The sequence below is a fragment of the Camelus bactrianus genome, chromosome 31 (genome assembly GCF_048773025.1).
Source record: "Camelus bactrianus isolate YW-2024 breed Bactrian camel chromosome 31, ASM4877302v1, whole genome shotgun sequence".
In the NCBI taxonomy this organism is placed as follows: Eukaryota; Metazoa; Chordata; class Mammalia; order Artiodactyla; family Camelidae; genus Camelus; species Camelus bactrianus.
In genome coordinates this window covers 23,635,742-23,648,115 of record NC_133569.1, presented here as the reverse complement: position 1 = coordinate 23,648,115, position 12,374 = coordinate 23,635,742, and the positions used below count along the sequence as shown (strand labels likewise).

General features: G+C 45.3%; 1 protein-coding gene, 1 non-coding gene and 1 pseudogene across 2 annotated transcripts in view; 1 reads left to right on the top strand and 2 right to left on the bottom strand.

Annotated features, from left to right (window-relative positions):
- Window positions 1-4,782, bottom strand: part of SPTLC1 (serine palmitoyltransferase long chain base subunit 1) — a 47,121-nt gene extending 42,339 nt beyond the window's left edge. The window contains exons 1-2 of the mRNA XM_010950524.3: window positions 4,637-4,782; window positions 1,978-2,085 (exon numbers count right to left, since the gene is read on the bottom strand). Of these exons, the coding sequence (XP_010948826.2) occupies window positions 1,978-2,085; window positions 4,637-4,693 (165 nt within the window). The 5' untranslated portion in view covers window positions 4,694-4,782. The remainder of the gene's footprint in view (window positions 1-1,977; window positions 2,086-4,636) is intronic.
- On the bottom strand, window positions 4,768-6,826 carry LOC105065446 (profilin-1 pseudogene; annotated as a pseudogene).
- A 4,281-nt stretch (window positions 6,827-11,107) lies between these two features.
- LOC123615555 (U1 spliceosomal RNA) lies at window positions 11,108-11,270 on the top strand. Its single transcript, XR_006723212.2, has one exon. It is a non-coding gene; the product is annotated as a U1 spliceosomal RNA (small nuclear RNA).
- The last annotated feature ends 1,104 nt before the right edge of the window (window positions 11,271-12,374 follow it).

Here is a 12,374-nt window from a genome sequence, read left to right as displayed (position 1 = left end):
GTTAGCTCATGCATTACAAGTATTTTGACTATTTTGAGCTTTTTTCTCTTTTCTTGAACTAGGCAAAAATGTAATCTTGAAAACGTAGTCTGGGCGTACAGGATGAGATGACGCGCCTGATGAACCTGACAGCCACGGCGAGGCTTGCCTCACAGACAGCCCGCTCTCAGTCCTTCCATTTTCACACTTCCGTTAAATGCTTCTGTGTATTTTCCTCCTAACACGCAACGCCAGGGCGCGGCCGAGAGCATATTCACCCGATGCTCAGGCACTCAGAAGAGCTGGCTGAATAAATCAGCCAGCGAATTCCTCATCTGCTCCTGTCAGTGGCTGCACAGCCCGCGCAGGCCCGGGGGGCCTACCATGCACGCTGCCCGCCTGCTGCCGCGGAAACAGACTGGAGAATCGACTCAAGACTGCCTGGTATTCAAGCGACTCTGCGGGCCGGTACCACTGAGACGGGCATTTCTTCTGTGCCACAGTAAGTTAAGCTTTAAAAACACTCACGTGATTTTTCTTTTCCTTCCACAGCTTTTAGGGTAAGATGTCAGTGATTACTGAATCTTGCTCTAGCCAAGCTCTGCTTTTAGAGGGTTACTCTAAAATTACGTTCAGGTATCACTTTTTTAAAATGCATATTTGTGCAGATCGATATTTTTAAACTAAAACTAAGAATATTATGAATGAACAACCCCTTAAAAACTCGGGCTGGAAACCTGTCCCGCGGCCACAGAATCGTTCACAAGGAGCCCCTAAGCACCAAGGGGGAAAAGCAGAGGCAGGATCCCTGGACTGGGTGACCCAGCCTTGTGCTCTGTCACGGCGTGCTCTAGGGCACACGTGTGGCACGGAGGAAAACCACGTGGCACTCTTGAAACAAAGGGGGGAGTGGGGACCTGAGGTCAAGTTTAGGGCATCTCTCCCCCAGCAGAGGTTTAAATACCCATGGGCATGTTGAAGGTTATAAGGAATCACTCAACATGACATCTCTTTAGTCTGCTTTACCCAGGTTTCCGAAACTTAATTACCCTAAGGACCATGTGCCGCGTGTCCCCTGGGCGGACACTGCCTCACCATCTCATGATAAATGTTAACGATCAGGACAGCGGGGCCCAGTCAGTGACACCAGGGAAACAGCTGCCACGTTCCTGCGGTTCTATTCCCCTTGCACTTTCTCCTGCAAACGCTCCAGCAAGTGAAGAACAGCGCAGGGCTCCATCTTTGGGCTGCACTCGGTGCTCCCTTGTGAACCAAAGTTTTAGACATTTTTGTGGGAAAAACACCCGTCTACCCTAAGCTTTCCGGCACACTGCGATAGGGGATGGCTGGGGAAACCACCCAAGAGACAGAAATCACACTGAAGGCAAAACTGCTTCTCCCCTCACACCTGAGGCACAGTTACTCAGCGTTCCTACCTGCGTGAGAAGGACACGCTCCTTTTCCATAAACCCCTGGGGTTCCTCATACTAACAGGCCCCAGGTGGGCCACACCCCAGCTCCTCGGACACTTCTGCTTCCTGAGGTTCACCTGGCTTGGGCTTGAGCTGGGCCCCTCACCACACAGAACCCGTCAGAACTGGGCCTGGGGTGGGGAGAATTCTTCCTGAACTTCCTTTATGGAGGAGACCATGGGGGGAGCTCATGCAGGCTTCAGGGGTGCTTTTCCTGAGCAACGCATGTACTCTGCAGACATCCGAAGTTCTGCAGTTTCCTAAGCTTCCCTTCCTGTGGCTAGTTTCCAGGCTGCAGTTTACTCCCAGCAAAGCACAGCGGCCTGTAACACGTGACTCCTTTGTGTATTTATTTAATCCCTGGCTTCCCCATACTTTACTTACCCTGATATTTCACGCCCCTTGATTTCTTTACATTCCAGAAAATATTTCAACATCTATAGCTGAGCCACCACAAGTTCTTTTCTAAAAGATGTAGCAACTATCATCATACACCGAATAATAAAACAGAGATTTAACTTCTTACCTTGAGTGTAAGATCAGATCGTTCTTGTAATTTGTAAGTTTTAGAAAAAAGAAGTCGGATTATCCAGAGTATTAAAATTCCTTCCAAAATAAGATGATAAGCAGGAGCCTGAGAGTGAGTCAAAAACAAGAGCAAAACAACAACAAAACAAGAAATGAAATAAACATTTCCAAAACCCACACATAAAAAATTTAACACACCTGCATATACTGCTGCCTTTAACCTATTTATTACGTCTTAAAACTAACTTTCAGAGTTCGCTTCATTTCTACTCATTCTTTTTCCCATTTCTAACAGAAAGCAATGTCTCCCAACATGAGAAATCTCTAAAGCTGCAGCTTTAGGAATAAAAATTAATCTTTAAAATAAAATCTGACACAGAATTCCGAAGTCAAACAATATCAACTATCAGATCCTTCAGGTAAGTTGTATTTTTACTGGTAGGAAACGACTGGAACAAATATTTCACAGCATCACAAGGCTTCCACCATCCCCATGTACCATAATGAGTTGACAATTATTTGCAAACCTGTTTCCACAATTCTTAAAGAGTTCTGCACATCTTACTATATCTTCTGTATCCCTGGTAAGCCTCTTTAAATCCTCCTTGGAACACGGCAGAGGAAAAAAAGGCTTTATAAATGCTTAAAGAAAAAGCAGGTCTCTTTTTTGCCATAGTTCCCCAAAAGTATGTAGTGTTTTCCATTTAAACAGGCATAAAGGTACCTTAGTGAAATTATCCATGTCAGGTCTTCTTTTCAACTGTGCATTTCCAGGATAAAGACCAGGGTGCCTTTTATGTTTTATATAACTAGACACACTAAGTGCACGTATAAGATTCCAGATATCAACTAACCCTCCATCAGTCAGTTATGGGGTGCTATATTCCAATAGGTTATCATTGGAAAGTCATTTAAAAGAGGTATTTAGAAATGTAACTACAAATTATTTTCAAGCATTAGATAGAAAGTGTTGATGACTCACCATAGTTTAAAAAAAAAACCCTCAAAAGTAGGGACAAGGAAACTGAGGACATATTCATATATAAACTTTCATGTCAATGTACAAATAACTTTAAAACTACATTCATGTTACAGACGTATGGGTACACAAGAATATTCAAATTCTACACACAAGGTGCACAGAAATTAGAAGCAAGAACAGAAAGCTAAGATTATTTTTAAAACTTGCTGATCCTCCCCAAATATTATTCATTTAAGAATAAGGACTCTAAAAATCCTTTTGGTTTTCTCAATAATTGGATTCTAGAAGGCAAACATAGGTCCAAGTGACTAGTTAAACATTCCACTCCACAAAAAAATCATCCTAAGAAAACCTGAAATGTTTAGTGAACTAATAAAAATCACAAATACAGCTTCTTTTCTTCCCCAGGAAATGTTATATCCAGGAGGACCTCTCTCAAGACTCACTCATGGTCAATACCAGGGTATAAGAAGTTACATAACCATAGGGCAGTCTTCAAATAGACAGCAACAGTACATAGAAGTTACTCATTTCTAAAAAAAAAGAAATCTTTAATTTTAGTGGCTCTTCTTAAGTCATTTTAATTAGCCTAAGGTTGGACAACCCCAGATTTGCTCTCTTAACTGTTTTTTCAAAAAGTCCTCATAGGTCTTGCAATGATATTCCTTGCATCATCACCCCTGGCAATAAGCAGCGATATTAAGCTTTAAGGAAATTATCAAAAGAAAACTGAGATTCACTTTAAATGAATTTAAGTTCTATCAGCCCAGAGACTTTTGCCTGTTTGTTCACTGCACTATTTCTAGCATCTAGACCTGTGCTGTCCAATACTGTAGCCACCAGTCACCATTCAACTATTTAAATATGTATCTAAATTAAATTAAATGAAAACTTCAGCCCCTCAGTTGCACTAGCCACATTTCAAGTGCTTAAGAGCCACATGTGGTTAGTAGCTACTGTACCAAACAGCTCAGATAGAGAACACGCAGAAAGTTCTATTGTACAGCGCAGAGAAATTCACCAAATGTCAAATGAATGGACACCCTCCAAGACTGGCATTTTGATTTCATATTATCTTACACACCCGAAACAGCTGGTCTTTCAAAAAAAAAAAAAAAAAAAACCAACCCTAACTAGTCTTCCTTTAAACATTCACTGAAATAGTTATATCTTTACAAGATAGAAAACGGGACGTATGCGGAAGAATGACCAACCTAAAGTATTCGTCTTCCTTTCGAACTCCAGCTCCCGGCCAAAACAAACTCCAGCTCATTACAGTTCTCTGCCCTGTTACCTGCTCCGCAGTTCCAAGGACCCTACTTCCCGAGGATCCCTACAGAATGAGGTTTTCCACTCTATTTTCACCACCCCGCTTTACCGTCAGCCCCAACCCTGGTTTTTGGGCAGCCTCTCTGCATCTGACAGGACTTAGAGAAGGCCCTGCGTTCGCCAGAGTCCAAAAACCGGGCTCCCGCTTCCGGCTCCCACCCGAGCCTCTCCCTACACTCCGTCGCCGGGAAGTGTGTGCGCCGGGAGCCCTTCCAGCGACGGGCGCCGAGGGTCCGGGCGTGACCCTAGCCAGCCCCGCCCAGGCCTCCGACCCGAAATCCACTCGAAACGTCCCACTTCCCGGGGGCTGAGTGTGGCCCCGGGCCGCGCGGGCCGCCAAGCTCACCTCATACAGCGCCTGTACCATCTCCACCAGCACCCACTGCTCCGCGACGGCCGCCATACTTGGCCGCTGGGGATTCCTTCCGGAAGGCGGGTCGCTGGCGCGTCAGACACTGCGCGGCGCCGCCCAGTGACGTCTGCGCGTCGGGAGGCGGGGCTGCTGGGTACCGCCCTCTCGCGCTTGCGTACTGGGCTGCCGGAGGCAGCTCGGGCTGCTGAGGGTTTAACGTTCTGGCAGGGCTGACGTTGACCTTAGGGTCTCGCTTGGGTTCGCGGAGGGGCGCGAAGCGGCGGCCTCGTGCACATGTTGGGGGCCAGTAGGTGTCAGACCCGTGCTGGGCTCTCAGGGGGCAGGGACTTTAGTAAATGTCCTTGCGCTTGGCGGGCAACTGGGTGCGGGGAGTTAATGTAATCGCAAACATATTTTACTTTTTTTTTTTTTTTGAGTAGGATCTTTTTTTATTCAGGAAAAAAAAAAAACAAACCCAAAACAAAAAAGTTTTCCAACCACATACAGGAAGGGTATGGGTAGGAGGAGGTGTCCATCCAGCCCTGGCCCCCTGCGCGTGTGGTTTTGGCAGCAATAAGGGGTGTGGGGTAATGGCCCCCCAAATAAAAATGTGTGTGCGCGCGCGTGTAGGAGAGGGGTGCAGTGGGGAGTGCTGGGGGAAGGGACAGACGGGGTCAGTACTGCGGACGCCGCAGGTGGGAGGCCACTCCACAACGCTTCTTGTTGATTCTACCACCGTGGACACCTTCCTTGCCCATCAGCAGGACTAGCGTCTTGGCTGTCATGGTGACAGTGATGTTGAAGGTGGGGGCCCCGCCGGTGCTCTTGGTACAAAGACCCGTGGTGAGTTCCCCGTCCTGCAGCAGTGAGTCCTCCATCACAGGCATTTCTGGCCCCCAAGCGTTAGCCCGTTCACGAAGAAACTTGCCCGGTCTTTGCCAACCAGGACACCAACCTCAGCAGGCGTGACGTTAAGGCGGGTTTTCCCGGGCACGGCGGCCCAGACGGAGGGCGAGTCCTTATGGCCCGGGATGGCCGCGTCCCGACAGGTGCCGTCCGCCGGGGGGTTGTCGGTGCATGAGGTGGTCCGTGCAGGCGTTCCACCCGGCCGGGGCGCGGCTGCTGGGGCTGATCTCGGGCGGCTGCTGGGGCCGCGGGCCGGCGGGCGGGGGAAGGCGGAGAGCTTGTGTGCAGCCGCTCTCGCACCGCCGCTAAACGTATTTTACTTTTAAATTACAGAAGTGATCTAGGAATGTATTATCAAAAAAAAAAAAAAAAAAAAAAGCTAACTCTCATGTAACACCGTGCATAAGGCATAGCCTAAGGCTTTGCGGGGTATTAAGTCGTGTAAGTTTGGTGTGCAACCTTCAAGAGCCTACGCAAACAAACGTGGTGTGCACAAACACTCTGGTTGGATTTCTTAAATATAACTGGGAAAATAGGGACGATATTCTACAATTTGCTTTTTTTCTATTGTTTCCTTTTTTTGGTTATAAATCTCGTGAAGAAGCCTATTTCTTGGAATAATTTGTTGTGTGTATTTCTCATTGCGTTTTATTTAACATTGCTGAACATTTAGGTTTTTCCCACTTTTTCACCTATTACAAACAATGCCGTGGGGGAACATCAGTGTGCATGTGCCTTTCTGTGTATGCTGGGATAGTTTCTGACAATATTACTCAAAGAATATGCATGTTGTTAATATTGATAAATACCACCATACGGCTGTCCAGAATGGCTCAACCCAATTTAAAACGTTTGAAAGTGTATTATGAATTAAAAATACTGCCTGCCTTTTCAGTAAACAAAGGCTGCTGCGGCCATCAAGTCATCGTCCACTGCTGCTGCACCCCAGGGCCAGCCAGAGGGACCTCAGGATGAAAACATGCAGGCAGCTGGGCCTCTGCAGCCACCCCCAAAGGTGCCCCTTGAGGGAACTCCGGATGGGAAGGAAAGGGATATGGCCCTACATACCTCAGTGCATATCAAAGGAATGTTTTCAGTGAACCCAGACTTTTGCATCTTCCGTTCGTAAAAAAGTGCTCAATTCCTTAGCTTGAGATACATGGTTTTCTTTAATTAACAATAATCTTTTGATGCTCTGACTACCTGGTCTTTTTTCGCAAAAGCGCATCTATACCCTGGCCCCTCCCTTACCCCTTCAGAGCAGTCCCTCAGAGCCATCTGAGAGGCTGTTGTCCTGGGTTTAATTCCTCAGCAATGTGCGCTGAATAGAACATCACTCTCAACTTCTGGGGTGTGCACTTTTTTCAGTTGACTATCCGCACTGTAGCCGTGATGGATATTATTAGTCTTTTAACATTTTTGGCCAATTTAACGGAGATAAAATGATGCCTCACTGAGTTTTATTTTCCACACTGCTGACTATTCATGTTTATTCTTATATGTTTCTTAGTATTTGTAGTCCTTTTGTGAATCATCAACCCACACCCCTCGCCCATTTTTCTATTAGTTATTTTTCATTTTCCAGTGGATTTATAAGAGCTCTTCATACATCTTGAATATCTTATATTTTCCTATTTCATGTCTGACAATTATTTTTGCCCAGTTTCTGTCTAGCTGTTTATGGTGTCTTTTTTCATACCTACATTTTAAATTTTATGGAATGTGTCAGTCAGTTCCTTTATTGCCTGTGGACTTATATCTTGCTTAGAAAGGCCATCTTCACCACACTTGCATTTTCCTCCCATGCTTCAATAAGTTTGTTGTTCAGTGAGCCCAGACTTTTGCACCTTGCCATACATAGAAAAATCACCAAATTCATTAATTTGAGATGTCTGGTTTTCTGTAATTAGTAGTAATCTTTTAATGTTCTGATTAAATGGTTTTTGTTGCAAAACCTCCTATATACCCTGGCTCCTCCCTTACCTCTTTGGAGCAGCCCCTTAGAGCTATCTGCCTCCTGGGCTTGAGTCCTCAGAAAGCCTGCAGAATAAAATATAATTCTCAACTTTTAGGCTGTGCTTTTTTTTTTCAGTCCACAACCCTGACATCTCCTTGACTAGCAGCACTCAGGACCCAGACACTGGGTTTATAATTTGCTCCAATTATTAACCATTGTTTTTCTTTTGTCGCCATAGAAATGCCTCTTATTAAACACCTGATTGCTCACACCCTATCCACCTAACTTTGAGAGCTCACCTGCCTCACCGCTTCCTGAGATAAGTAACTGAACCGACCCACTGTCAGGACTAAGAGGCTGGTTCAACAAGGTAGAAAGCAATCTATCAACTAAACTTCTGGACTGTGAAGACTTCTTAAGAGAAGTTTCGAAGGCATCACTGCAGAGGAGCAAAATTTATCACCCCACGGTGTCTCTTTGGCTTGCAGATTACTGTGAGCTGAAAACAACTGAAGCCCAAAAGACTCGGGAAGAAACTCTGACCATCCTCCTAACTACCTAAAGAATGTCTCAGTAAGTTTTCTATCACCATAGATAACGAAGAACTGGGTGTGCAGACAGGGAGGAACTAGCAAGGTCTGTTTGTCAAAGTTCCTCTCTGTGTCCCGCTGCCTCTGCCTGGTCCAGCAAACATTTGTTTGCCAAACATTTGCTTTTCATTCCCCCCTTTGCAGTCCCAAACCACTACCCTCCAAATCCTATTTTGTCTCTAGCTGAAGATGGTCTTTAAGGGGACGGTTTCAGCCATTTGGGTGAGTTACTCAGTTACCCCGGGTCTCTCCCACACAGACAGGTTATTAAACTTCTGTGCAATTTTCTCCTGTTAATCTATTTCATGCCAATTTAATTCTCAGACCCACCAGAAGACTCTAAAAAGGTAGAGGAAAATGTCTTCCTCCTGACAGAGTGAACCTACAGAGTCCTAGACACCCCACCCTTGGACCCTAGCAAAGGCTGAGTTCCAGGTTCTCCTTCTCTCTCTTTCTGTGTCTCCCTGCCTCCCATGACTTCACAATGTCACCCTGGAGCACACTGTGTGCCCTCCAAGACCTATGAGTAATAAATCTTGCTCCTAAAAGTTCCCCGATGGTTTTTGCTGAAGTGCATCCTGCAATCTTAATAAGAATCACAAGGACTGGACCAGTCACACCATTGGCTCAGGGAATCTGTGGGGGCTGGCTACTATACAGGCCCTGGGCAAGTGTCTCAGGCATCCTTAACCAAGAGCTTCACTATCAATAGACTAACACAGCACACACACACACACACACACACACACACACACACACACACACACACACACACACACAAGCATTATACATAGTAATGTTAAACATTTTAAAGTTTAGTCTTCCGGGTACTAGGTACTTTCTTTCAAGCTGAAGAATGATGTCTTTCTTCAGTTCTTGAACAATTGCGTTGACTACTTCCGCCTCATTATATATGTTATCTTTTGGGGGAAAAAAATCTATTCTTGGGAGAAAATATTTGCAAGCTACATAACTGATGAGAGATTAACATCCGAACTATATAAAGATCTCCTACAACTGAACAACAGCAAAAACAAGCAACCCAGTTAAGAATGGGCAAAGGACTTGAACAGACATTTCTTGTCCACAAGCACATAAAAGGATGCTTGATGCTACTGACTTATACACTTAAAAGTGGTTACAGTGGTAAATTTTGTTGTGTATGTGTGTTTTGCCACAATGAAGAACTCCTTTTTCTTTATATGTATATGTTTATCTTTTCTATAAATTAACTCCCCCCCCCCAAATTTCCACTTTTTGACCTTTTCTGCTTAATTTTGGTAAAATTCCTGGTGTCAGTATTCTGGTCCACCGTGCGTCTTCGTTCTGCTTGTGTTATTGGTTGACAGTTCACGATAGACTCCTTTGCTGGAAGTCATTCGCTTGAGAAGCTGGGAGGTACCGATCTGCTGCTAATGAGAAGCCTGATGCCGTCTTTCCGTGGATCCTTTTTATGTGACCTGTCCTTCTGTCCCTCCTTGTAGGAGATTTAGGAGCTTTCTGGTTTTTCACTTTCCTTTAGCTTTGCAATAGTACAACGAATTGCGGGGCTTTTTATAATCAGTATGTTGGAAGCTGGAGGGAATCTTTCAATCGGGAAGCTCACGTCCTTTGGGGAATTTTCTTCTGTTATGTCTTAGGTTGCTCCCTCGCCACCTTTTCCCGCGTGCTGTCTTTCTGGAATTCAAGTATTTGCATCGTGCAGTTCCTAAGCTGCTTCTCTCATCCGTGTGTCTTTTGTCCCTGTTTTCTCTCTCTTTGCTTTTTTGTTCTACTTCCCAGGACGTTGCTTTATCTTTCAAGATTTTTAGTACCTTCTTTCAGTTCTGCTTCCATATTTTTAATTCCCAAGAGGTCTTCCTTGTTAACTGGATACTCCTTCGTACAGCATAAGGCTCTTGCCTCATGGATGCAACATATTCTTATTTTTCTAAAAATATTCATTGTATTTTTCCTTCTTCATTTCACAGTAACCCTGTTTCCCCAAATTATTTTTGTAAGCTTTTAATTTTATGATAGTTTTAGATTTATAGGAAAGTTGTGAAGATAGTACAGAGAGTTCCTGCATAACTCACAACCAGGTCCCCTGTCATTAAACAGCTTACGCTAGTGTCACAACTGAAAAGCCAGTTGTGCCAAGTTCTTTTGGTTCTTTGTTTCGGTGCTTTTCTTTCATGTTAAAGGCTTTTTTCCAACTCTGTGGTGACTCTCCGGTAAGTATTTATATTTAAGAGTTAGGAAAATCCTGATTTATAAAGGAAATGGGTTTTCACTGGGCTTTAATAAAGCCTTCTCAGAGACTACGGTAAAGTCTGTCACTATGTTAACATTAACTTTATTCAGTGTGTCTGTGTGGGCAGGAGTCCAAGGTAGGAAAAAAATAAAATTTTAGAAAATGTTTTTAGATTTTTGAAATATTTTTCCAAGTATACTAGAAATTAATACCCGATATGATCAAATAGAAGTAATATCTAAGGAAAAATGATTAATAGGGAAAACGGGACAAGTTTAAAGTAAATTTTTAGGGTGCCCTAAAGCAAAGCCTTTGTATCTGTACTCATGTCCACTTCTATTCCTGACCTCTTAGACTCAGGTCCAAACATCCACCTGCCTGTGGGACATCTCCATGTGGGTGTCTAACAACCGCTTTCAAACTTGCTCACCTTCAGTCTTCCCCGTCTTAGAAAATGGTGATGCCATTCACCCAGCGGTTCCGGTTAACGACCTTGGAGCATCCTCGATCCACCGTTCTCTCCCACCCCACAGCGGGAAGTCCTATCCGCTCTACCTTCAAGGGATGTCTCTGTAGGACGGCTCCTCGCTTCGTCCAGCTCACCTGTGATGGTGTGATGTCAGTTTCACCCTGGCTGTCAGTGCTCTGGCATGAAGGTGACAAGCCACTTCTGCTCACGTGGCAAAGGGGTGTGACCTTACCCCGTGTCTGGAAAAAAGCAAGAAGCATTTAGTGAATAGCAAACGGCTCTGATGCCTGGCACACAAGTTCTTAAGACCGAATCTGCCTGGCAGGGGAGATACATGATCACAAAGGTGGTTCTCCCAGGGCGAGCCTTATCCATCGCACTCCAGACGTGCTGACCCCTGCGATGTTCCCAAACGTGGGAAACTCGACCGCATGACTTGTGGCTGTGGGGGACTGAGTTTGCGCTTTCCCCTGATTTTGCGGTGCAGAAAATAGAGCTGTTGTTGTGTGTCCTTTTGCTTTCCCGTGCAGGCACCCCTCGGCTTTACAGTTAGTGGCGAGCTCTTGTCCATTCTTCCCGGGGTCGTAGGCTCGCTGTGTGTACCACTCCTTTTTGTTCTATAGGCAGTTTCTGGATCACTCACCAAAGGTCTTCTCACGACTCCTGGCAGAAATGAACAGAAGCTGCCCACCCGGGGCACCGTTTTGTGTCGCTTGGCAGCAATTGCTCAAGTTTTTACTTCCTTAAATTAAATCAAGTCGTGGCTGCAAACACCTGGTGCACCACGCTGCTCTTACTCAACGCCTTGGCCACCAGGAAGCCATCGTCCCTGCCCAGCCGTCCAGAGCGCCTGCGGCTGCAGGGCACCAAGGGCATTCAGAAGCCACCAAGTTCAAGTTCAGCCATTTTTCAGAGGGAACAACTCCGGGCTGGAAGGAGAGGGGATAAAGGTACCTGTTCAAGGTCACCCAGCTAGTTAGAGACGGCGACGTGTTGTGAAAGAAAAGCAATTGTCCGCCTCTTGGTTTTATGGTAACAGATTTTGTTTTATTATATTGACATTGTGTTAATTTGTAATTTCCTTTTTTTCTAGGAGTTGCAGTTACTTCCTGTGGTCTGGCTGCCACCCATCCAGGTACAGAGAAGCAGGGGTAAATCAGTTGTGTGGACTAGCACCCCTGAACCCTTCACCGTCTCTTAGGAGGCCTGTTACAGACGGTGCGTTTTCTCTGGTCCTCTCAGTAGGAGCCGATGGATTGGCGTTGCTCTGGGGAGCCCTGGGGCAGAGGCCCCCCCCTGCTTCTGAGGTCACCGCGAGGACCCAAGGTCGGGAGTCCTGGGTCCTTAGCAAATTTCTGCCTCTGTTCCCTACAGTGAGTAAAATATAAACATTCTTTCGGATGACTATTGTTAGTGTTTAATGAGAACCAGTCTTCTCTAAATCAGCGATCTTCAGTATTTCCACTGAGCATCTAAAGAGAATATCTTTATAAAGAGCTCAAAGGCCATAAAAGATAAATATCTGGAGTGCAGACAATGACCCTCGTGGCCTAACTTCTCTTGAGGGTTCACTGAGG